The 25,211-nt window shown below is 34.0% G+C and overlaps 3 protein-coding genes across 6 annotated transcripts; 1 reads left to right on the top strand and 2 right to left on the bottom strand.

Moving 5' to 3' along the window:
- Positions 1–861: 861 nt before the first annotated feature.
- LOC125208902 (F-box protein SKP2A-like) lies at positions 862–3,090 on the bottom strand. 3 transcript variants are annotated; one of them, XM_089066853.1, is made up of 4 exons: positions 2,942–3,090; positions 2,412–2,651; positions 1,913–1,997; positions 862–1,463 (listed from the first exon to the last, which is right to left on the bottom strand). In XM_089066853.1, exons 2-4 carry the CDS (start codon positions 2,459–2,461, stop codon positions 1,197–1,199), a joined length of 402 nt encoding a protein of 133 aa, XP_088922979.1. In that variant the 5' UTR covers positions 2,462–2,651; positions 2,942–3,090; the 3' UTR covers positions 862–1,196. The 3 variants fall into 3 exon arrangements, with proteins under 3 accessions (XP_088922979.1, XP_088922980.1, XP_088922981.1); XM_089066854.1 differs by lacking the exon at positions 2,942–3,090 and having other exon boundaries at positions 2,412–2,737; XM_089066855.1 differs by lacking the exons at positions 1,913–1,997; positions 2,412–2,651; positions 2,942–3,090 and adding an exon at positions 1,607–1,898.
- A 13,157-nt stretch (positions 3,091–16,247) lies between these two features.
- LOC125213566 (rab GTPase-activating protein 22-like) lies at positions 16,248–21,037 on the top strand. The gene is made up of 5 exons (XM_048114187.2): positions 16,248–16,971; positions 18,394–18,529; positions 18,686–18,735; positions 19,161–19,214; positions 19,514–21,037. Exons 1-5 carry the CDS (start codon positions 16,814–16,816, stop codon positions 20,748–20,750), a joined length of 1,635 nt encoding a protein of 544 aa, XP_047970144.1. The 5' UTR covers positions 16,248–16,813; the 3' UTR covers positions 20,751–21,037.
- A 9-nt stretch (positions 21,038–21,046) lies between these two features.
- On the bottom strand, positions 21,047–22,875 carry LOC125213568 (cytochrome b5-like). 2 transcript variants are annotated; one of them, XM_048114191.2, is made up of 4 exons: positions 22,743–22,875; positions 22,501–22,606; positions 21,527–21,593; positions 21,047–21,447 (listed from the first exon to the last, which is right to left on the bottom strand). In XM_048114191.2, exons 1-4 carry the CDS (start codon positions 22,823–22,825, stop codon positions 21,191–21,193), a joined length of 513 nt encoding a protein of 170 aa, XP_047970148.1. In that variant the 5' UTR covers positions 22,826–22,875; the 3' UTR covers positions 21,047–21,190. The 2 variants fall into 2 exon arrangements, with proteins under 2 accessions (XP_047970148.1, XP_047970147.1); XM_048114190.2 differs by having other exon boundaries at positions 22,501–22,617; positions 22,743–22,864.
- Between the last annotated feature and the right edge of the window lie 2,336 nt (positions 22,876–25,211).

Here is a 25,211-nt window from a genome sequence, read left to right as displayed (position 1 = left end):
TTATATACAAATAAATTTTCATCACTTTGCAATGAATTTTTACTTGCCTCAAAAGCTAAAATTTAAAGAGTGATAAAATTAATGAATAGTGTAATCATCCAGCAAAGTTATTAATTACATTCATTACGTTTGTTTCAACCTAGTTATATACTCCAACAATTCTGCATTAAAAGAAAAAAAATACTCTTTGTTAAATTCAAGCTTCTATTATATTTCAACGTAGGTACCCAATATATAGACCGGCATTAAAAATTCAACCAATTAATTGAATTATACGTAGTTCTTATTAAATGTATTAATTTTATTAATAGTCCATTAATGCAGGCCATTCGAAATCTTAATTCTTACTAGTATATGATTTTATATTTTCAATTTATTAATTTGATTATTCTCCTTTTTTGTGCAGATTGGCCGTACAGGTACAGTCACATCTATTTGATTTATTGTACTCGTATATAACTCCATGATTAGTCCACTTAATTAGCATTCGAAGGGAAATGGATGCCATTTTAGAGCAAAAATCACTTAAATAAGAATTAATGTTAATTTTGATTTCTTAACTGATCACATTTTAATATTTTTATCAACGCACTGTTAAACTTAAAACATTAAATTAAAGCATAAAACTAAATTGCAGTGAATGCTTGAATTGTTGTTGGTTAATCGTGCGGTGTAAGTTGTCGACGAGAGTGACGTGTGATTCGTCGATCGGAATATTTGGGTGTTCGTTTACAAGTACTTGAAATAACACACTACAAAAAAAATTACAGACAAAGACGCTTTTTTATTCAATCAAAGACGCTATTTTGCGTTGCTAAATATATCACCTACGCTTTAAAAAGCGTCTTAATCTGTGGCGTACCAAATTAGAATAAGGACGCAATGAGAGAGCGTCGGTTATTTAATCTTGAGACACTTTTTAAAAGCATCTCTATTAATCTTGAGACACTTTTTAAAAAGCGTCCCTATATGCTAATTTAGAGACACTATTGGAAAGCGTCTCAAAGTGCAATTTAGAGACACAACTAAAAAGCGTCTCAAAATGCAATTTGGAGACATAATTAAAAAGTGTCCCAGAGTGCAACTTTCAGACATAATTAAAAAAGCGTCTCTATGTTGCACTTAGAGACAAAAAAAAAGGTGTTGCAAAGTAACTTTGAGACACAATATATTCAAATCAGGCTACAAGAAGAGTTCTAGCAGCCACAACTGGCACAGGCACAGTGGACGAATGTTAAGTTGAGGCAGCCGTTGATTATGAGGGAATGTCGGCCGGGGCACTTGTGCGAATCAGGGAAAGAGTCGCATAGTGCCTGTACAGCAGGTGGTGTGAGGGTCGTGCACTGGCTGATGAGGTTAGTAAGCCCTTCCTCGTCGTACCTGCTCTTCATGGATGCCCCAACATCGTGCTTATTCTTCACCCGGCTTTGTGCTAGAGCGTACATTGCCATGTCCGTAATATTCTGGCAGAAGTCAAATATAATAGCCAAAGATGAAATAACTTCAAAGAAAGCAGCTGAAACAATGAGTTTAACCTCACAACATCAATTCGTGATCTTAACTAACGAATTTCAAGCATCACCCTAGTGAAGCTAAATGCACTAACCATAACAAGTCCATAAGAACTATAGATCCCGCTGCCATGCCCATATTTCGTCTCTCTCACCATGTTCAAGAAAACCATTAGAAGTCCCATGGGTTTATCTCATGTAAAGAAACAAGTATTTGAAGTTCTGTGATTTACCATACGCTCAATGCACTCGATCCTAAAGCCAAACAGTGCATTGATGTCTGCAGCTTCATGATTGCCACGAATTAAGTGTATTTAATTGGGATACTCAACCGATATATTTGTGGAGGCAAATTGTCAATATGTATAGGATGAATTGAAAGTTGACAAATTGACCAGTACCTTCATTGCCAAGAGAAGAGGTATAGTTTCCAAACTATGTTGGCCACGATCAACATAATCTCCCAAAAACAGATAGTCGATATATCTGATAATAGACTTTACATAGTCAGTAGCTTAGTATCAGATGGTACAAAAGTTACACGGATGAAAGATTTGCAAGTGACGTGTTTAGTGTGCATATGCCAGAATTTATGCATTTAGTGCAAAAAACCAAGGTTGCTGCATTATATATACACACACATATATGCGTTTTGTGTGTGTGTGAGGGAGAGAGGGGGAGTGGAGGTTCCCATCTCGAATGTAAATGGAATCTTTATATTAACTCAAAAGGAATGTACATGCAGCAGATGTTGTACAATGGTGAAGAGTGTTAACACTGATGATAATAGTTCCAAATCAAAAAGGCATATTTACAGGATACGCAAGTACATGTTCCAAGACCAAAAATCAGTCAGGATACTCAAACAGAATATTAAAATTATAGAGTATAAGATCATACGCTATGTTTCCAGCAGTCGAAGGTGATCCGTACTCATCGAAAAGTCGCATCAGATCCCCAAATTGACCATGTAAATCACCGAATATTTTAATAGGGGCCTTCAGCTGCAGTACACTAGGTTCACTTGCAAATATGCTTTCAGCACTATCACAAAGATCTGCAATCTCATTGCAATCCAAGAAAAATTATCTACGAACCGGAGGTTTCTAGCCACGAGGTTTTAAAAGATGAAGCAATCACCTGGTCCAATAGACTTCAACTTTAAAAAACTTTTATCAAAATAGAATATATGATAAAACTATTAGGAATTAAAAAATGTAAATATCTAGTTTATCTTGTTAACCTCGACAGTTCAAGAAATATGTTGTCACTAATGCTGTTACATTTGTGTATTTTTTTGGTTACACTTGGTTACATGTCAAGAAACTATAACCATTGTATTAACATCAAAACTCATCCCATGTATATTCCTTATATCAGCCAGATAGCATACACCAAAGCATATTTTTACAGTGTTACGGAAAATATACCTTCTTTGGTACACTGTTAATTGACATTTGCAGAACCAAAAGTTTTCTCGCTGCTATTGCACTTTCTGGAGTTCCATAACCGACACGCCTGCCTTCATTTTCAAACTGGTCAATTGAAAGTTGTCTGACCATACCACCCAAAGCACCACCAGTCTCTGAGAATTATCAATAGCAGGTACTTAAAAACATAAATCAGAGGTAAAAGAAACCTGAATTCATTGTGACAAAGTTTGAGCTTCTGAATTGATCTACACCCATTGGCAAGTTACTCCAACTCCAAATCTTTCAAGTTAATCAGGTTTGAAATGTTTAGCGAACGCAACACATCAAAAGTTTTACCAATGATTTTGAGAGAGTTATCAATCAGTTCGCCGCAATCAATGTGAAATAGACGGCTGTTAACACGAAATAGAGAAAAACTCACATTAAGCTTCATCAAAAACTCACTCACATTAATCTCAACAAGTGTAGCACTTTCCTTATTAAGCCTATGCTTAACATTTATACACATTATATTAAATGCACTTAAATGATCAACAATCAACAATTCATTGAGAGAGTAGAAAGCTGGTAATTAACCTTAGCAAGAAACTCTTATTAGCATCAATTACATTAGCAACCACGTTTGCAATCATCAACATAACGACAAAATGACAAAAGCTGATATGAACCCTAGCATTCAATTAAAATTGAAATTGGGGAACACTTGAATATAAACCCTAGCTTTCAATTAAAGCTGAAATTGTACAATTAAGAGGTGCAAGGAGATTGCTTTTCTCGCCAGAATCCGGTACCAACAGCGCCGACGGCGCCAGAATCCGGCAACGACGGCGATCTATGTGTGTGCCCGGTGTGTAGAGAATGGTGTTAGAGGATAGAGAAAGAGAGGAGGAGGTGCCTAAAGTGTGGTGGTCGTCGGAGGTGCAGCACTCGCCGGAGGGAGGAGTTGTGTGTGAGAGTAACAACATGTGTGTAGAGAAAAGATTGGTTTTGGTAAGGAAAAAGAATATGTGCACCGTAAATCTGAACGAGAGAGATGAATTTAATTCTTTTCATTTTTTTCTTTTTTCTTAATTTAATTTAATAATTTAGAAACACATTTATGAAAAGTGTCTCTATTTTAAATACTTAGAGACACATTTATGAAAAGTGTCCCTAATTATATAATTAAAGACACATGTATTTAATAGGTTTCTAATTTACTCACTTAGGGACACATGTATTTAACGTCTCTCTAATTTAAATATTTAGGGACACATTTAATTAATGCGTCTTTAATTTTAGCACGCTTTATTTTGCGTCTCAAATTTTGGATATTTATAAAAATTTTCCAACACAAATGATTGCGTCCTTAGATGATTTATTTGTTGTAGTGACACCAAAGTACTAAAATAAAACACCACAATTTAATCAATATAGTAAATCAAATATTTGGGCCTATCACTTTTACCTATGTTGTTCTAGCCATTTTATTTCTTGTTTAGTTAAGTTTAAGTAATTAATGTTGGGCAATTTTCTTGACGATGAGTTAAATCCAGAAAATACGAGGGCTACATATATATGTTTTCCTATGAAAGAACAAAGGATAATTTGAGCACACACGTACGATGGACGCATTGATAATTAAGTATTATTTTGCAAAGTCTAATTTTTGCATACCATGCTATTTTCAAAAGGGTGAACTTTTGCACGTCATTTGTAGTGGGAGCAGAAAGTTGTTTGGGAAGTTGAGAGAATGAGGTGGGCTTTCTTTTTAAATAAGGACTATGTCCTAAATACATGTTGTTGTGAAAAAAAGGTGAAAATGTTAATCTTGCCATGCTTTTGTGTTTTGATGAACCTATCTGAAGTGGCTTTGCCATATATGTTTAATCGAATTCAGGTCCCAGTAGGGCCGCAAATCTGCTCGAACTAGTGTACACCCCGTAGATAGTGGGCTATTGGCCGGTCTATTGACTTGGTTCGTGGCCACGTTCCTTGTCATGTATGTTCAGATATGGTGATGGTGGATGTGGAAGGAAAATGGTTGCGCAACCGAACTTTACGTGAAAATTTTTTTTAGTGTACTTGAGTTTTCTTAAAGTAAAAACCCCCAAGGTCACTCAATTATGGCTTAACAAACTAAATTTGGGCATGTGTCGACAAAGTGCATCAAGTACTCAGCCCTACATATTGTTTTTAATGTGCAGATTGAGCGGCGACGGACGTGGTGGATGTTGAGCTGGGCCTTTAAAGATTAGGTCTTGTTTAGCATTATTGGTGGTGTCGTGTCTTCATACTTGGCACTATTCCATGTCTTGAATGCTTCCGCTGAGATTCTATTTTTTGTTACGGGTTTGACTATCTTTGAGTCTTTGTTCTTCAAATTATTGAGACATCACTTTGTTCTTCGGTCCACATACCATTGATAGAGTTCGTTGCGCACTTCGACACCCTTTGAAAGGATGCTCACGAGTTTGGAGTGACGGAGCATGAGGGTATAGAGAAGCTGGTCGAGCTACTCCCCAACAGTTGGAAGGAATGAACCTCAAAGACGGCGGAACGTTACACTTGGTACCAGTATGCGACCGATGACATGGAGCGTGACATGGATTGTTTCCGAAAGGCGATGTATTGCGCCTTAGTTCACTACGGCCTCGTGCTCGATTACTTGCTTATCCACAATACATCACCTTTCGGAAACAATCCATGTCACCCTTCATGTCATCGGTCGCGTACTGGTACCAAGTGTAATGTTCCGCCGTCTTTGAGGCTCATTCCTTCCAACTGTTGGGGAGTAGCTCGACCAGCTTTTCTATACCCTCATACTCCGTCACTCCAAACTCGTGAGCATCCTTTCAAAGGGTATCGAAGTGCGCAACGAACTCTATCAATAGTATGTGGGCTGAAGAACAAAGTGTTGTCTCAATAATTTGAAGAACAAATACTCAAAGATAGTCAAACCCCTAAAAAAATAGAATCTCAGCGGAAGCGTTCAAAACATGAAATAGTATCGAGTATGAAGACACGACACCACCAATAATGCTAAACAAGACTTAATCTTAAAGACCTTGCTGAACATCTACCACGTTCGTCGCCGTTCAATCTGCACATTAAAAACAATATGCAGGGTTGAGTATTTGATGCACTCAATGATACATGCCAAAATTTAGTTAAGCCATAATCGAGTGACCTTGAGGGTTTTTACTTTAAGAAAACTCAAGTACACTAAAATTCATTTCACGTAAAGTTCGGTTGTGCACCCATTTTCCATCCACATCCACCATCACCATATCTGAACATACATGACAAGGAACGTGACCACGAACCAAGTCACTAGACCGACCAACTCTAAAGAGATAGCACACGATCTACGAGATGTACACTAATCCGAGCAGCATTGTGGCCCTATTGGGACCGGAATTCGATTAAACATACACGGCAAAGCCACTTCAGATAGGTTCATCAAAACACAACAAGTCAACAAGCATGGCAAGATTAACATTTTCACTTCCTTTTCACAACAAAAGATATTTAGGGCATAGTCCTTATATAAAAAGAAAGCCCACCTCGTCCGCTTAACTTCTCAAACAACTTTCTGCTCCCACTACAAACGACGTGCAAAAGTTCACCCTTTTCAAAATAGCATGGTATGCAAAAATTAGACTTTGCAAAATAATACTTAGTTAACAATGTATGTATCCTACGTGTATGCTCAAATTTTGCTTCGTTCTTTCATAAGAAAACATATATATTAAGCCCTCGTATTTTTCGGATTTAATTCATCATCAAGAAAACTACCCAACATTAATTACTTAAACCTAACTAAACAAGAAAGAAGGTAGCCTAACTGTAACACCCCCTACTCGACTAACACCCCACCGAATAGGTGACGTTATGAAGAGGTACCATCAGTTATGGTGAATTAAAATTTCATATTTATGAACCATTCGAAAACCAATTATTTAAACTATTAACATTTACAGTCACAACGGAAATTATTTAATATAGAATTTAATGCTAACATGCCACAATCAACAATTTCAAAGATCTATACCACTAACAGAGCTCAGTGACCCGCCAAGGATGCAGCGTTGAAACGAACACGAGAAAATATCGACCGGTACACTCCAATGCCGATTAACCTGTAGCACACCCGACACTTCAGCCATAATTCTCTACAAAGAAAGTGTATTTTTATAAAATCCTTATCTCAGGTATTAAGCCTTGACCTTATTTATCAACTCTTAACATATTAACATATTATTACCATTTTATTTATTTCTAACATGAATCAGACAGTATCTCCCCTATAACCATCACATGCCCAGAAACCAACAATGAGTAATATCAATCTCAAAACATATCAACAAACATCATCCTCTATCTCATGGAATTTACCAAATTCATAATCATATATCACTTTGTAAACCAATAGGATAAAATACAAACTAAAATGCATATCACCAATTATTATTCACACACCAACACAAATATAGATCACCAACACTTTCACAAAATCAAACACATATAGCCCCATTAAGTGCTCAGTGACAGACTAGGGTACACGGACCAGATAATCAGAATATCAGAATCAGATGCAGACGCGGATTTTGTCCTCGAGAGGACTCCGCACAGACCACCCATTTAGGGTGCAGACAGATCAGATGAACCTCGCTTCGATTATCCAGAAGACGAGTGATCCCAGATGATGCAGCGCTGCTGTCCTATGGCATGCCAATTGTACCCACATAATACACTCAAGCACGGAGCGCAGACATAGTAAATTATACTTTATTTCCGACAGTCTCAACGTAACACATCATCATAGACAGATCGGACATATCTCAGACACATCAGACATTATCACAATAGATCAGACGTCATCACAAACAGATCAGACATATACACCTCATCAACATCAATAATAGTATATCATATTCACTTTAAAAATCATTTTCATACTTATCACGTCATATTTACATTCACAATTGCATTCTACTCTTTTCATTGCTCATTACCAAATTATTCAACAATTAATCTTATTTTCATATTTTAATTCATAAATCTTTTATCACATACTTAATAATAATTTATCAAGACAATAGGTCACAGAATAATCACAGTAAAGCACACAAGAGAATTAGGCCATTTAAGAGCGGAGCATGCTACTTGGATAGCGTCTAACTCCAAACCTTTCTTTTCGACGTCTCTTTTTCTTCCGACCCCTTACTCCTTGACATGACTAATAATTTGGCGTAGCTACCTTATAACATTATAATACGCATTAATCCACAGAGGAATATAATTTTACATATAAATTAAACTCTCTCATTTATTCTCAATTTATATTCTACATGTAAAATGTGAAGTATTTCTATAATTCTTCATCTAACTTCAACATAACTACTGCACTGAACTGATTTATTATTAACGTTCTACCTTCGTTCGGAATGACTTAGAGACTTATCTTTAATATTTCTAAATACCCAAAGAAGTCTAGTTTACAATCCAACAAGATTTATTCAAAAATTCCTAATGGTTTAAGAGATATAACCATTAGTTTACAATCCAACAAGATTTATTCAAAAATTCCTGATGGTTTAAGAGATATAACCATTTTACCACAGACTACTAAAAATCAGACAATTTCTGGCAGTATTTTCTAAACAATTTTTATAAATAGTATCTATACTCTTTAATTCATCATAAGATTCTGAGAACACCGAGACACCATATGAATAATATAAAAATTATTCATTTGATTTTACTCTAGCTCAAGTACCCAGGAATAATCCGAATAAAATATACGAAAATAGGGCAGTTTACCAGAATTTCGACAGTTTATGGAGGTATTGTTCAAACAATTTAACATATAGTAAAAGAACTCCTATATTCTCCATAAAAATCAGGTCTCTTCTAGACTCATTAAGGTCGTTTTTAAAATTGTTAAAACAAGGTTTCTGTCTACCTAAATGTGCCAAAGAATTCGGATCATGGGACTGAAAAACAGAGGACTTAATCCTCTTCATAATTTTGTATCAAAGGTCTATTTCCATTCATGTTTAGTCCACTCATTTAACATACACCTATATCTAATTACACAATGTTTCGTGAATCTATCAAGACTCGGTTTCGAAACTAATTCAGTAGCCAAGTTGAAATTGCAAAAACTTGGATCAAGTATCAAAAACATGCATATTTTATCATAAGAACTCATTTCCACCAACTATTTCATGATTTACTTTATCTTTTAAAGCTCAAGTTATGAGATCTAAAAATTACACTCAAATGGATTGAACCTAAAATATATGCTTCAAAATCAGGATATAACGGTAGACCTTCGAGATATGCAGGGGAGAAATAGTGGAAGAAAGATGTAGTTTTTGGGATATAAGATTGTCTCCAAATAATATTTTAATATGTGGTATAAAGGTAAGACAAATGGCATAATTTTATTTAGCCTCCATTTTCTATACTTCTCAAGATTTCTCTACTAATTGCATGACATAAATTGAAGTGTATAAACTCATAATATAGCACAAATTTCGGTACTACCCATTCTAATAGAGAGGTTAATTCAAATAGTCTGAAATTACCATTCTGCACTTCTATTAATTCACTATACAAACATTAATTAAATTCTACTTTCTTGATCTTAAATCACATTACACTTCTAGTAATCATTTACAAAGATACTCCACAATAGTTCTCGTCAACTATAACACTTATTTTAATTTATTCGATCTTTTCTAGTTTCGATTCAATAATAGTACATAATCTTTATTTTTCCTCAACTAAAAGTCCTTACCAATTATTACTATTTTCAATATCAATTTTATTCACCAAAAAGCCATGCTTCGTCGATTTCTTATCCGAAACAATGAATTTCGTCTAGGGTCATTTTTGGGGCGTTACACTAGCAATTAAATTACTTCTGGCCCAACGAATTAAAGTGGCCCAAATTATAAAAGTATAAAAGTCCTAACGTACTTCCGGCCCAACGAATTAAAGTGGCCCAAATTATAAAAGTATAAAAGTCCTAACATATTAAACTAATGAAAAGAAAAGAAAAAGAAAAAAAGAGTCAGTACATACCACCATACACGTCTTCTTCATCAATTCAACACATTGCAAAACAATTAGTAAAATGGTTCACTCATTTAAACCCCAAAAGGAAGAAATTAAATATACGCCCAACCATGGAATCGCGATCCTCTCGGGTTCAAGCTGTGATATCACTTAGAAATTGGCCATGGAATCAATACATGGAGATTTTCATATTCATGGGGTTGAGGAGAAAATTACCTCTGCAGAAGAGAAGAGGAATGTGTTGAGACTCTAAGATTTTGAACGTGGAATTTTTGGAATGGAGTTGAATAATATATAGTATAAGAATATCGTTGGAGATTTTCAAGGGAAGATAGAGATATGGTAGAAACTAGAAACCTTATGGTGATATATTTTGACCATAAAATTTGACTTTAGGATTATAATTAATAATTAATATTTTAGTCTTCTTGATATAGTCCCAAATAAAAAAAATAAAATGGTTAGCATAACATAGATAAAAGTGATAGGCTCAAATATTTGATTTAGAACATTGATTAAATAGTGGTGTTATTCCAAATACTTGTAAATGAACGCCCAAATTTTCTCATCGACGAATCACACGTCATTCTCGTCGACTACTTACACCACACAATTAACGAGCAACAATTCAAGCATTCCCTATTTCCATTCGCAACAAAACAAAACAAAGACGGTATCTTACTCAAGGTCCATCACTTGTTCGTTCTCAAAACAAAATCTTAACGTAAAGAAAAAGTAATAATAAAAGCGGGCATTACACCAACATTAAAAATACAACCAAAATAGCACTAAATTATAATTATACTTATTATAATGGGTTTAGGGTTATTACCTTAAATTTGGACGTGCTGTCTAATTTATTTTGAAAAATATTCATTTGTTATTTCTCTCTTTTAACCCGTTTTAAATAAAATTAAAAGTGTGTAAATATAATATATTGATTAATCTCTATACCATACGATTCTTACGTAAATACAGTCACCAACTACTTCAATTCACCTTACAAGTGATAAGTAGGAGTATATTGCATTGCATAAAAGTAGAATTGAACCATTAGCAATTGAAGCACTAACTATTTGTTTATTTATAGTACTCCATTTCATTACTTTTTGAAAGTTTATTTTAAATTTTAATAAAGAAAAACATTATTATATAAATCACGTAATCCTCATGTATAATATATTCTCCAACCAACTAGAAAATTATGATCCAACAAATTGGTGGATCAAATTCACGCATATTGTTTTTTTATTTGTTTCATTTAATTCTACCATTCAAAATACTAACCACCGCCCAATATTCTACTGAATTTGTAAGCATATCATCCGCCACGTGCTGGTCACATGGTGTATGAATAATAAATTTTCTTTAATTTCTTAGCCTTTTTAAATAAATGTTTGATTTATAACCTATCCAACCACCATAAAATAAAATGCTATTCTTGTATCATTGTATGTATGTATATCTACATAGCTACGATAGCGTAACGCGCTATATGAAATTTATTTTGTTCACCTATGAAAAAAACGGTGTCTAATGCTATATTTATTCTGATTTCTTATTTTCGAAACGATGATGTATTCAACGATTTCGGACATGCACATATTTGCTTAAACATGACCGTGTAACTATGCACATCCCCTAAATAATGCTTTTTATAAATAATGTTGACCAATACAAAGTTTGGTAATCACTAATAAAGTGAGTTACACACTATAATGTAATTTTGTTTGAATTTTTTTTATCAAGTCCTACAAATTATAGTTACAATCAAGTCATTTTATTAGGGCATGGTTTGATGAATCATGAATGGATCAAGTCGACCAAGTTAAATTCAATAATCCAAGTTAAATTCAATAATCCAAGTTTTTGACCAATCGAAGATACACTACTTCATACTACTATCTTTTTTTGTTTTTTTTTTCAAAATTCGAGTCTAGTGACTAATATGTTTGCTTATGTTGATACTCCCTCCGTCCCACTTTAGGAGTTCCGGTTGAGTTCGGCACGAGTATTAAGAAATATAAAGGAAAGTTGATGAAAAAAGATAATGGAATGTGGGTCCTACCTTTTAATATTAATTTTGTAATAAAATGTGAGTGAAAAAAAGTTAGTAGAATGTGGGGCCTAATACCATTTATGGAATATTCTAACCGAGACTCTTAAAGTGGGACACCTAAAAATGGTAAACTGGGACTTCTAAATTGGGATGGAAGGAGTAGCATTTTAAAAGACAACTCGTCTATTAATTCTTTAAGAGTAATAATTATTACTTTGATTTCATTTTGCTTTCTAAAAAGAAGTGTACCTAAAATTCTGCATAGCTCCATCCCACTTCTTGTGTAGCTGGTACTTTATCAACTTTCCATTCTACAACTTGTTCTAAAATTGATAGTTTTGAGGTTTATTTAATCTTGGACACTTCAAAATTCATGCATTTTATTAAAGTTCTCGATTGTCTCATTTGGGTGGTAGGGTACCTAAATGTATATTCATTTCAACATTCACTTATAACTTAAGCAATTGGTGACTCCAATATAGTTATAACATTTTTATGCTGCCCAATATATTCTGTGTCCCTATCAATAAATTATAATTTTAAAATGTATATATTGTTTATTGTCCACCTTCAACAATATTAATTGTCTTGAAATATGTTTTTTTGGTTGTCTTTGTTGTCTATAATCCAAATGTGTGTATCATGGTCACATCACTTCGATCTATTGGATTTTATTTATAAAACGATATAAGAAATATATGTATCCGATATATATGCATTTAACAAAATTGGATATCGACTTTTAAATAGTGCAAGTACAATTTGATGTAATCGAACTTCAAATCTTCTTAATGTTATACGTAAATGATATGGTGTGAAATTATTAAGCTACACTGTGCAAATGAAATGATTGTTTTCTTAATATATATCTTGATTTATGTATTGTTTGTGTTTTCAATATCAAATGTTGAAATTTATGGATGTGGTACTATGCTTTTATTTTATACTAGTTTCTAAATTAGTTTTAAAAAATAGTAACTAATGGTAACTTGTCATTTTTACTGTAACAATTTCTGATGCATGTTGAAAAGTGTAGTAAATGGAGTATAATAAAATAAATTCCAATGATTGTGTTTGCCGGCACCTGTTTACTTGGATTTTCTCTAATTAAATATATTTAAGGACATCATTAGTGTGTTTTAATGATTATCAAACAGGAATAATGCAAAATCACAATTATATTCATCACAACATAGTCCCATATTTCTGGCCTTCGTGATCCACCATAAGTAAATTGTCATCATTCATGTTGTTTGGCCATTTTGCAAAAAATTCATAAAATTGGGGTCCATTTTATTAGATCTAATTAATTCAAGCAAACTTTTGTCGAACCAATAAAATGCAGACAAATATCACAGACCTCTCTATCTCTCTCAATATTATTGTCAAATTTACACCACGTTCTATCATTTCAATTAAATGATTGTAGTACTACTATATAATTGCATTAAATGCACTACCTATATTGACTCGTGCAAGTTTAGTTATACACACTGTGGATATATCTAGTAGGAGTGGTATTAGATTAATTGTTGTTGTTGTTTTTTTTTACCATGTGTGTTTCGAATCCGTCTTTAGTGGACCGGGTCTGCGTAATAAAGCTGAAAGTTTTTAGCGGGCCGCGGGTTTGAGCCGTGAATTGTTGTCAATTATTTGTATTATGATTAAAGTCTTTGACATAATTAATTTGGTTGTTAGTACTTAGGTTTGAGTGAAATTACTCAGTTTTGATCTAATATTAAGCAAATGGACATTTTTTTCGGACCATTTTCCACACATACATTTCCTTCATTACAGATCAACACCTACACACACCATCAAGTTTAATATCTATACCTAATCAGTTTCCCTCATTAATTGTCACACACATATACTAATTATACATAACTTCATATTCTCTTAATTTGTTTTAATTTAATATCATTCATATAATGATATAATTATCATAAAGTGTTGCTGGGGCAAAATATATACCTAAAATATAGGAGTACAGTTTTAATTCATAACACTTGATATAGTACTATATCACAAGTAAATCAACATGACAAGTTGCAATTTCATAATATTATTAAATATAATATCTCAAATCCAACCAATCGCATGCTCATATCACGTGCGTTCTCTCTCATCATATGCGCTTATTGTAATTATTACATTTTTTAGAACAACTTTTATTTAGCATAATGTTTTCACTTATATAGTAGTACTAAGTTAATGTCTAATGTCTTTATACATGCTAACCCCTAACCTTATGCTGATGTATTTTCAAATCATTAACTAAATAAATTATCATATAGTCATGTCTTTTTTGAGACATCCAAGCGATTAAACTTTAATCTATAACAAAACAAACTATCATAATCATAATTCATAACTTAATGGTTAGATTAGTAGAACATTGATACTATTAGAGGATTAAACAGCAAAGAACACTAAATTCAGGAAATAGTAGAAAAGCCAAGAATAATCATTAAATCGCTGAATTTGAAGAGAATGGTCAACTTAATCAGGCGCATTCAAAAAAGAAAGTAGGAAATAAAACGAATAAAGTAAGTTTAGATAAGAAGACTTTTTGATTTAGGTGGTAGAGTAGAGAGGACCCTTTATCCAAATATAAATAAATAAAAATACTACTAAAAGGAGTACTAATACTCCCTCCATCCCCACTATAATATTTTATTTTGCGTAAACGTAAATTTTGAAAATACTACTATCAATTATATTCTTATATGGAGTATTAATTTTATAGTATATTTTTGATGGAATACTTTAATAAGATGCAATTATAAAAAACATGAAAAATCAAATGAGTTTTTTAATATAGTAACTTAGTTTTACAAATATATCTTTTGTTAGTAATAGAATGTGATTATAAACACCATTTTTCTATGGTAGTCTCTATATAGAAAGAGCAATAAACGTAAAATACACTAATTTGCCACTCGCCTTCGATAAAAATGAAATGAGTTTATTTTTATCCATATACAACGATTTACCGATTAAATATTCACTATTCAATATCCATTCAAAAGTTTATTGCAAATAATAAATTTATAAGTACAATCTTTATTAAATAGTGGGTTGTTAATTGTGCTGTGCACAAATATAATTTGGTTGGTCCAACAAATTATTATTCTCAACTTTTTAAAATTAATACCTATAGAAATCTAGCGTTTCAAATGTCAAAAAAATTTTAAAATCCTCCAAAAATATATACTAATAAAGTAATAATCAATACACCAAATTATTATGCACTTGCGTCAATACCAAGTAATTAATTGCGTGTGGTGGAACATTTGCAAATTTACCCAAATGATTTTGTCCCATAAAGTCACAAACAAATTAGTCAGAATTTTGGTAATCTTTGAAGATATAATTTTATTAATTTAATTTCAGTGCTATATATATTTGATTAGAAAATGGGAATTGCTATTTTGCTATTATCCCGCATGCAAAAATCATATGAAATGAAAATTGCGTGCAGACGTTCGAATCAGATTTTGTTCACTAAATATTTTTTAAATTAAATTTTAGTAATTTATACAGCTAGTTATGAAATCACATTTGGAGATATATTAATCATCGATTAGATTATAATGATAATAGTCAATTGAGTGCGGTACACTAATCTTTTAAATTTTGTAAAGTTAATTAATTAGCCGCATGTTTATATATTCTTTAGATTATCGGACAATTTGTCAAATTCTACTCTATCTTGTAATTTTAAAATCCATTAATTTTATTATGAAAAATATAATAGAGTATAAGACTAGACTAAATTATTTTAGCTTTCAAATTATACACATTTTCTTATCAAATTTAAATCAATTAGAAAATTAAGAAAAATGTCAAAGTTAAGGCAATTGACAATTTTTCAATCCAATGTAAATTCATGTAACTATTTGAATTCTGATATCGGATAAACTTCAATTTGCGCAAATGTGTATTTAATCATATCTGAAACAATTATAACTCGTATATTTTGCTACCAACTTTTAATCCTTTAATTAATTAAGAGAATAGAAAATCGAATTTGAATAGTTATTCAGTGAATCCGTAAATAAGTTCATGCAATTCGATAGAAATAATTAAACTAAAAATATGCGACGACGTCGTTTCATTCGTCGAAAACCGAGCTCGTATAAATATCGGAGCAGAGAAAGTCTTCCATCAGTTTACTCCCTTCTCTTAACCCAAAAATCTAGAGAGAGAAAATCCATGGATATTACAGACATCTTAGAGAGAGAAAAAGAGGAAAAACAATAAATAGGCCAAACAAAAAGTGAAAAAAAGGAAAGCAAAGCAAAAAAGAAAAAAAAGAAAAAAAAAAGAGCAGAGTGGAGACATTAAAGCAGTTGCTGGTGTATTCATTTGGTTGATGTTGGATAATCAACAAGGCTCCTTCTCCTTGCTTCTTCCCAAGGTCAGATTCGTGTTTTCCCCCTCCGCCCCATGCTAATCGCCGCCGCCGCCGCGTTCCAATCAATCGGGAGCAGAATCGGCAACTGTGTCGCCGTCGGCGGATTCTGGAGGGATGCGGCGGCGAACGGCGGCGTGAACCTCGCCAATCACGGCGTTTGCTGGCCTCGCGTTAGCCGCCGCAGTGTTCTACACCACTAGGTGAAGAGATAGCGGAGGAATCTTCGACGGACTGAGAAATCCGGTGTTGTAACCCTAGGGAGACTTAATTTAATTAGTTAGGCGAAAAATTGGGGGAAAATTTAGTGATAAAGTGTTCATAGATGAGAGCTCTAAGACGAAGTCAGACTTCGTCAAAATCTTCGTCGCCGTCGTCGTCGTCTCCGCCGACTTCGTCGTGGATTCATTTGAGATCGGCTTTGTACATAGTAGCTTCCTCAAATTCATCACCAGCCTCTTGTTCTTCTTCCTCTTCTGATCGGTGAGTCTCTTCTCTCTCTCTCTCTCTAAATTAAACTCTCTGAAAGTGTTTTGTAATTGGTTGTTTTCCTAATCTTAAGTTCAGATCTCGAGTTTTTACTTCAAATATCATATCTGTTCCCTTTACTCTTTGAGTTCAATCCGCCGTTTCTTTCCAGCTCGGCGCAGAACTATCCATTTGGCCGCCGTAGGTGTACGCTTCAGTTAGTTTAGTTGGTAGGAATCGATGTGTAAGAGAAATGTTGATTTGACTTGGTCTATGGTATTCTTTTTTGATTTGCTAGTCAAAATACTTTGAAAGATCGTTGGTGTTGAATATCTAGTGCTTGATATATAGAAAGACTCATTCTTGCCGTTAATATTGGATTTTGTGAAATTAAAGTGTAATCTATTGAAGGTCACCTACGCTGGACTTCTGGAATTAGAAAATTTGAGATCTTGTGAGAAATATGTTTACATTTATAGTTTAGTCTATCTATGAAATGGACATAGATGATATGAGAAATAAAATCTCGCTTGATGTAGAAATTGTCGATTGACCTGCTTTTGCTGATGCAGTACATCAATTTTCTCTGAATCTTCTTTGAAGTCTTGAACGAGATGGACAATATGCCTGGTGTGAGATTTAGTATGCGCCTGTGCGGCCATAAATATCGAATATTTCTTAATAAACTGAACACACTAGCTATCTTTCATCATATTTCAAGGTGTTGATTTATCTGATTTTTACATGGCTGTAAAAGATATACAGTATCATTTTGTTCTCATTTGGGCTATATACTAGAGTTGTTTAACATTGTGCATTTTAGATGAGTTACGGTTTCCTGCATACAATTATGTTTTAACCTTATGTTATTCTGTATAATGATTTCTGGTCTATAGGCCTTTTACATTAGCAGTCAATGACAAATTGTACAACCTCAATCACAAAGTCGGCCAATCTCCTTATAATTAGCACTTGTTCTGTTGTTCATCTGTGTTATGACCTTAGCAGCAGTGAATATTCTGCTACCTCAAATATTAGTTCACACTGCTGATTTCTCAGTAGCTATATTTGTTCCAATTTCTTTCTTTAATGACAACATAATACATCTTTTTTTAGATATTCCACAGAACCAGGAATTAGCACTTCAAAAGAGTAGAATTATGGAATATTAGAACCAGTTGATATTTACTCGGACTCTTCCATGCCTAAATGCGAACTATGGCCGCTGTATTAGTTCCCTGAGATGTATTTCGGTTGTTTAATCTAGGATGCAAGATGAAGAACCTTTCTGGTAGCTTGGCTAGCTATTCAGTTGTGGTTACTTGAGTTAGCTACTTTGTTCAAATATCAGCTGACTATTAAGTTACTTTTTTGGTTTAATTAACATTGTCTCTCTCATTTATCAAATGAATAAATAGCAATATTGCTCATTTTCAGTGGTCGCCTCAAATCCCCATGGTCTCGGAGAAAAAGGAAACATATACTCTCACCTCAGCAGTGGAGAAGTTTGTTCACTCCTGATGGAAAACTCCGTGACAATGGAGTTAAATTCCTGAAGAAAGTTCGAAGCGGAGTGAGTTGTGATTTCATACAGCTGCAAATTCCCATTTTCCTTCTTTTACTTTGAATTATTCCTTCTGAATTGTTGCTTGCCGAAGTTCACCTTTAATGACTTTGTTGTTGTACTTGGGAACTGCCTGAATTTGATTTCATACCTTGCGTTATGCAGGGTGTTGATCCTAGTATCAGGGGAGAGGTTTGGCCATTTCTTCTAGGAGTGTAAGTTGAATATGCTATGTGAATGTCAATTTTTTTTTTTCATTTCTTTCTTGTATATGAACACCCCATCAATAGTTTAGTTTCTTCAGTTTCTTAGATTTAACCTTGCTAAGAAATTCTTATGAAGTAAATAAATGAAGAATAAGGATTGGTCAGGTTACAGCTAGTGTTTCACAAAACCTATATGCTTCTTGGTGTTTGTGTTTGCTTGTAATAATGCCATTTTGATTATTCACGTCTCTGAATATAAGTCGTCAGCTTCCTCTTTTGGTCCAACAATGTTTCTATCATCAAGTCCTTAACTTTAGTCTTTAAGACGCACCAACCTTAGTTCCCCTTGTTGAGGTAGTGTTTCTCTGTTATCAACATGTACTTCAAGAATATGCATATGGCTTTGTCATAACGATCTTGAAATCTTTCTGCAGCTATGACCTGAGAAGTACCAAAGAAGAAAGAGATACTACTAAAGCCAAGAACAGGTAGAGTCACAAACACGAGCTCTCATTTATTAACCCTTGAAATACCACTACTACCTTGGCATAAATTCACAAATGCCAGTGAAATAAGACAAGGAAGATAAGACGTGCCATGTTAAGTTAGCATGGTCTTTATTTTTGGTTTTTCTTATCTATCCTCAAATCTTCCCTTTTCTTTCTTATCTTCTTTTTTTCTTCTTCTCTAATCTCCACTTCTTCTATATGTTTAAATATTAAGTTGATAAGTTTGGCTTCACGTTTGTTTTGAAATAACCTTTTAGTGGCTGTGTTACTATATGCAGAAAGGAATATGAAAAACTGCGGAGGCAGTCTCGACGACTCCTTAAGCATGTTAGTGAACCTTCTAAGTTAAGTGAAAATGGTGAAACAAGTAATACAGGTGATGGAAGTATCACTGAAGGGATTGATTCTCCTGGCTCTGAAGAGGTGGTGAGTGCCAGACAATCCCTTTCGAGTGAGGAAGCATTCGATAATGAGGATGAATTCTGTGCCACCAGCTCAATTATGAATGGGTATGAGGGTTCAAAAAGAATTGTAGATTCCATCCTCTCCGAGTCAGAGTCCTCAGATTCTGAATCCTCAGATGATCCTGAATTGAGTCAAACTTTCGACTTTACAGAAAACACACAGGACCAGGCCCCTGAAAATGACCTGTCCTTAAAGGAGGATTCATCTCCTTCAAGCATGGATGTTCGGTCTCAACCATTCAGTAGGGAGGATTATGCCACCTGGCAGCGAATAATCCGCCTAGATGCTATCCGGGCCAATGAGGATTGGATATCGTACTCCCCGACACAGGCCACAGTGACAGATGCAAAAGCCCGACGTGCTGCTGAGGCAGTGAGGCTGAAGGATTACGACCACCTTATTCCTAGCAGGATCTACCATGCTTCTCGTTTGGTAGCCATTCTTGAAGCTTATGCACTTTATGATCCTGAAATCGGCTATTGCCAGGGAATGAGTGATCTACTTTCTCCCATAATAGCTGTGATGACGGAGGACCACGAAGCTTTCTGGTGCTTTGTGGGTTTCATGAAGAAGGCTCGTCACAATTTTCGACTCGATGAAGTGGGTATCAGAAGGCAGCTGAACATTGTCTCTAAAATCATCAAGTACAAGGACTCACACCTCTACAGGCATCTCGAGGAGCTCCAGGCCGAGGATTGCTTCTTCGTTTACAGGATGGTGGTCGTGCTCTTTAGAAGGGAACTAACTTTTGAGCAAACTCTATGCCTCTGGGAAGTCGTGTGGGCCGATCAGGTTGCCATCAGGGCTGGTATCGGGAAGTCTGCTTGGAGCAGGATTAGGCAGCGGGCCCCTCCAACCGATGATCTTTTGCTCTATGCTATAGCAGCCTCTGTCCTTCAAAGGAGGAAGCAAATCGTAGAGAAATACAGCAGCATGGACGAGATTCTAAGGGAGTGCAATTCGATGGCCGGGCATCTCGATGTGTGGAAGCTTCTGGATGATGCGCACCACTTGGTCGTCAACCTCCATGACAAGATGAAGACTTCCTGAGTATGTAACTTACACCCTAATTATCGCAAAGTCTATCATTGAAGAATTTTCTCCATTAGGTTTCTTGGAAAACCGCAAACTTGGTGCTTGTTTCGGGTGAAGGTAGCAAAGCTCCTAAGCAACGGGGCTGCTACGACTGTTCTTAGGTCTTTTCATATAGGCAGTTTCCAATTAGAAATCTTTGATTCCATCTGTAATTCTGTACCTCTACACTTGAAAATTTTCAGCTGAAGCTTATTTCATTTTGTGAACAATGAATTACTAATATCAAACGTTTATTGCAACAAGTGTCAAACTTGCAAAATATATTCAATTAGATTGAATTTATTCATTGTTAAAAAACACATTCAAACTCAAAAATATTCAACTGAAATACAGAGAGTATGTTAAAGTTCACATCCTCCTTGGGCAAGAGGAGCTAAGAAGCAACGGTGTGTCGCTTAAGACAACTTCTCTTTGGTGTAATGTCGGACAGCAAAGGCCAGACCCAAAATCAAGAGAGGCACGAGGAACTGCAGGATCTTGATCCCAAACTCGGATGTCTTGTTCGCATTGTAAGCAACGTGTGACGGAGGGGGGTAAGTGCGTTTCAAGGGAACTGTTGCCGGGTCTATCTCCCCGATGTAGTACTGGTCCATCATCTTGTGAGCTTCATCGCTGTGCCCAATATCCTCAAAGTCATTGGTTGCGTCTTTACCTGTGATGCGCCAATAACTTCAAGAACCGATCTTTGTATTTCATGAGAACGATACGTGGCTGTGGAAAGATTAGATTACCTGTAGCTGCTAGTAGAACTTCATCACCTCCAGGATGATCATCCATGAATGGAGTCACATCATAAACCTGCATTTCGAATCAGCATTAACTTGAATAATTATGCAACCAAACAATTTATCAGATTTCAAGAGTATACACAAAATTAAGATTACAAACTTGAAATCACTGTGAACAATCTCCCTACCCCCCCTCTCCTTCTCTCATTCACACACACACACACACAACAAAACTCAACTTTTGCTTACTATTATTATCTCTCTCTCTCTCTCCCTCTCTAAATTTACTTGACAGCTAAAAATAGCACAACCAATTAACTAAGCATGTATAGTTTGATCGTTATGATATGCATATCCAGTATTAAATCTACATAGTAGTAACAACACAAATTTCCAGATCATCCTGAAAAAAATTGAGCACCTCTCACAAAATTTTCACTCCTTCACCATTCACCAACATGAGTTATACTTCCTCCATTCCATAATAATAGAGTCATTTTGCCATTTCGATACGTTACATAGTAATAGAGTCTCAACACATTTCTCCACACCAACTATACTCTCTCTTACTATATTATCTCTTCATTTGTCCACCTTTCTCATTTTCCACTTTATTCTCCATTTACTTAATTCACCTAACACAATTTCCTTAATCTTCGTGCCGAAAAGGAAAGCTTTCATTACTATAGAGCGGAGGGAGTATTGAATTAACAAAATCAACAACACAACTTCACATATTATCAGCCTGAGCAAACTAAAAATAGCTCAATTGACCAATTTCTCTACGTAGTTATTCACAATAGCATCTTTCACCGTAGGAAAGGTGAAAACCGAAAGCATCACCCAATTAATCAACGGTAAAAACTTATAAAATTCGGAAAACAGAGTTTCATTGATAAAATTAAGAAAAAATTAACAACGAGAACGAACTTGGGAAATGAATCCAACATTTTTTCCTGAAAAAAACGAAATCGAACCTTTCCACTGATAACGAGCCAACAATCCTTAGTCTTATTATGCTTCACAACTTCCTCAAACAAGTGAACTTTTGCACCGGACGCCATTGTTAATTTCCTCACGCAGCTGCAGAAAATCTCGCAACCAAAATCAAAATTCTCCACGATCAGCGCACAGCAGACAAGGAAAACCGAAGATCCGAAGCAATTAGGCAGAAAAAACGAAGGAATCTCAGAATTGAAATCGAAAGAGAGGAGCTTACTCGAGAGAGAAGGTTTGACCAACTGGCAGGATTGACTCTCTCCAACAGCAGCCTGAGAAATGACTGTTTAGTATTGAAATCATCGATGGTGTTTATATTCATTATATGGTTGTGAAGAATTTGACAATTGGCCCCAAAAGTTGTCGAAAATTCACATTTAGGTTACTCTCTAGAAACTTCTAATATTGATTATGAAAACTGAATTACCGGTGAGTAATTATCTCTTATTTTCTTTTTTACTCAATATGTGAATAATTATCTGATTATCTTTATAAATTTTTGTAATGAATTCTATATTCGATTAACTCTTTCGGTTTCCATTTTATTATAAAAATAAGACGTAATAAATTAAATTTTTTTAATATTCTTAAAATAAGTGATAAGCGAATATAACAATTAATGTAGGCAGAATTATGTCAGTTCTCGTTTGTATCATTAACAAATTGAGTTGATCGGGCCTACTTTTTTTTTCAAATGCTATTCAATAAATGTAGGCAGAAAATTTGGAAAATTTTGTACTATTTTATTTTATATAATTTGGTGTTGGACAATATGAGGATTATAGTAATTGAGATGAATTTCTTCCTCCTCACAACCAAATTATATCACTTCACATGAGACGAGATACAATTGTTGGAGATCGAAAATATTATGCGAACAACTAATTTTGAATTTGATTAAATGTTACAAAATCGATAAAATGGAAGAAATTCAAGTGAATGGAAATAGAAGGATTCTCCACTGTCGAGCTTGCTTCATTTCGAATCAAGATATAGTAGATAAATAAACACATTCCATTTCATTGATCGGCCAGGACATTCCTATGGCTAAACACCTAGGAAGACATAGAATGAACGAGAGTTGTTGAAAATAGGATATGGGATGACTTTTTGAAATTTTAATATTTTACTCTTGAATTTAAATAAGGAAATTTATGTCTTCGCCCTATAAAAGAAAGAATAAATCAAACTGAATACTGCACATATTCCCACCAAATATTTATATTGTGATGGTGTGAAATAAATACTGCAATGTGGTGATAGGAGGCATGCAATGAGGCATGTGTGTATAAAATTATTTAAGTTGTAAACATAGACAACATTTAAGAGGGCTTCATCTATAAATTTATTTATATTTGCATCATATGTGGTACATTATACAACAATTTTTTTTGGACAGGTATCCAACACGCTAGACAGCAATCTATATCGCTGTCTAACAACAATCTATATTGCTGCCTAACGTATTGAATATTGTTGTGTAACGTTTATAATATTGTTGTATAAGTAGTGTCACAGTGTCATTTTAAGAGGGATTGTCATTTTAATACAAACATGCATCATATTCTATATATTTAGGTTGCGCATAAGTTTGATTAGTTAAAATGTAGTATGTTTTAAATAAGTTAGTGTTTGATTTGTTAAATAAATGAGGAAGATATCTCAACTTTGTGTTTTATCATTTTGAGACAATAAGTTGTAAAGTCTGGATAATTAGATTTTTCAATTTGACAATACGACATATTTGTTGTATGTTGACATCAAATATGAAAATCTAAATGTCTAGATTTTAGTTTGTGCAATTTGAAATTGATTACACCTCATAAGTTGCAATGTATTTAAACTAGTATCAACCCCGTGCGTTGCACGACCTACTGAATTTTAAATTAAAAAGTCAATTAAATAAATGAAATGAGAAAATATAAAATTATACATGGTTTATAGATCCCAAATAAAATTATACAAAATTTATAAAATATATAATATGTATGAAATAAAAATTAAATAGTGACACAACATAAAAGAGTTTATTGACTATGCAATTGTACACATACAGTGATTGACCAGTGTTCAACCTATTATCAATCCAACCTTCCATCGAGGTGAACTCAACTATATAAAATATAATATTTTTCAAATAACAAAAACATTAAAAATCTTTATAGAATATTAAATCTCGAAAGACAACATGAGGAGCATACATCATAGAAAGCTTAATATTCCACTCATACAACAATAATTTGAAAATTTTGATTTTTTTGTTCTAGATGATTTCCCCAACGGTTCTTCATGCCAAAAAAATGCATCCCAATAGGAACAATAAGAACTTATCCATGAAGCATCACCAATATTCTGATATTCTGCAAAATAATATACACAAACTATATTGACACAACTTTAGATGAATCAACACTCACCATAAATCAACAATTATCACGTTTAATAATCTTGCTAGGGTCAACAATTGCGCCAATAATATCTAAAAAAACATAGAAGTAGCAACAATGTTAAAAAAACAAATAACAATATTATAGTTGAGAGTAATATTTAAAAATGTCAAATAGTGTCTCCTCAACTACATTATCAATCAGCGTGATATATTCAAATGTCTTAAACGTTAAATTGGAGTAGAAAATAAAAACAAAATGACGATCAACACTCACTGCGAATCACAATTTTAATCTCAATG

The sequence above is a fragment of the Salvia hispanica genome, chromosome 3, assembly GCF_029641045.1.
Source record: "Salvia hispanica isolate PSC_SH4W2 chromosome 3, Shi_PSC_v1, whole genome shotgun sequence".
Taxonomy (NCBI): domain Eukaryota; kingdom Viridiplantae; phylum Streptophyta; class Magnoliopsida; order Lamiales; family Lamiaceae; genus Salvia; species Salvia hispanica.
This window is presented reverse-complemented; position numbering and strand designations above follow the sequence as displayed.

Excerpts from the sequence above, each read along its gene's own strand:
- LOC125208902 (XM_089066853.1), bottom strand. The coding sequence starts at position 2,461 with ATGCGACTTTTCGATGAGTACGGATCACCTTCGACTGCTGGAAACATA. Across the intron at positions 1,998-2,411 it reads TCGACTGCTGGAAACATAGC|ATATATCGACTATCTGTTTT; the intron begins GTATGATCTTAT and ends GTCTATTATCAG. Across the intron at positions 1,464-1,912 it reads CTCTTCTCTTGGCAATGAAG|AATATTACGGACATGGCAAT; the intron begins GTACTGGTCAAT and ends GACTTCTGCCAG.
- LOC125213566 (XM_048114187.2), top strand. The coding sequence starts at position 16,814 with ATGAGAGCTCTAAGACGAAGTCAGACTTCGTCAAAATCTTCGTCGCCG. Across the intron at positions 18,530-18,685 it reads TGAAGAAAGTTCGAAGCGGA|GGTGTTGATCCTAGTATCAG; the intron begins GTGAGTTGTGAT and ends TGCGTTATGCAG. Across the intron at positions 18,736-19,160 it reads TGGCCATTTCTTCTAGGAGT|CTATGACCTGAGAAGTACCA; the intron begins GTAAGTTGAATA and ends ATCTTTCTGCAG.
- LOC125213568 (XM_048114190.2), bottom strand. The coding sequence starts at position 22,844 with ATGAATATAAACACCATCGATGATTTCAATACTAAACAGTCATTTCTC. Across the intron at positions 22,618-22,742 it reads GGTCAAACCTTCTCTCTCGA|ATTTTCTGCAGCTGCGTGAG; the intron begins GTAAGCTCCTCT and ends TTTGGTTGCGAG. Across the intron at positions 21,594-22,500 it reads GGCTCGTTATCAGTGGAAAG|GTTTATGATGTGACTCCATT; the intron begins GTTCGATTTCGT and ends TTCGAAATGCAG.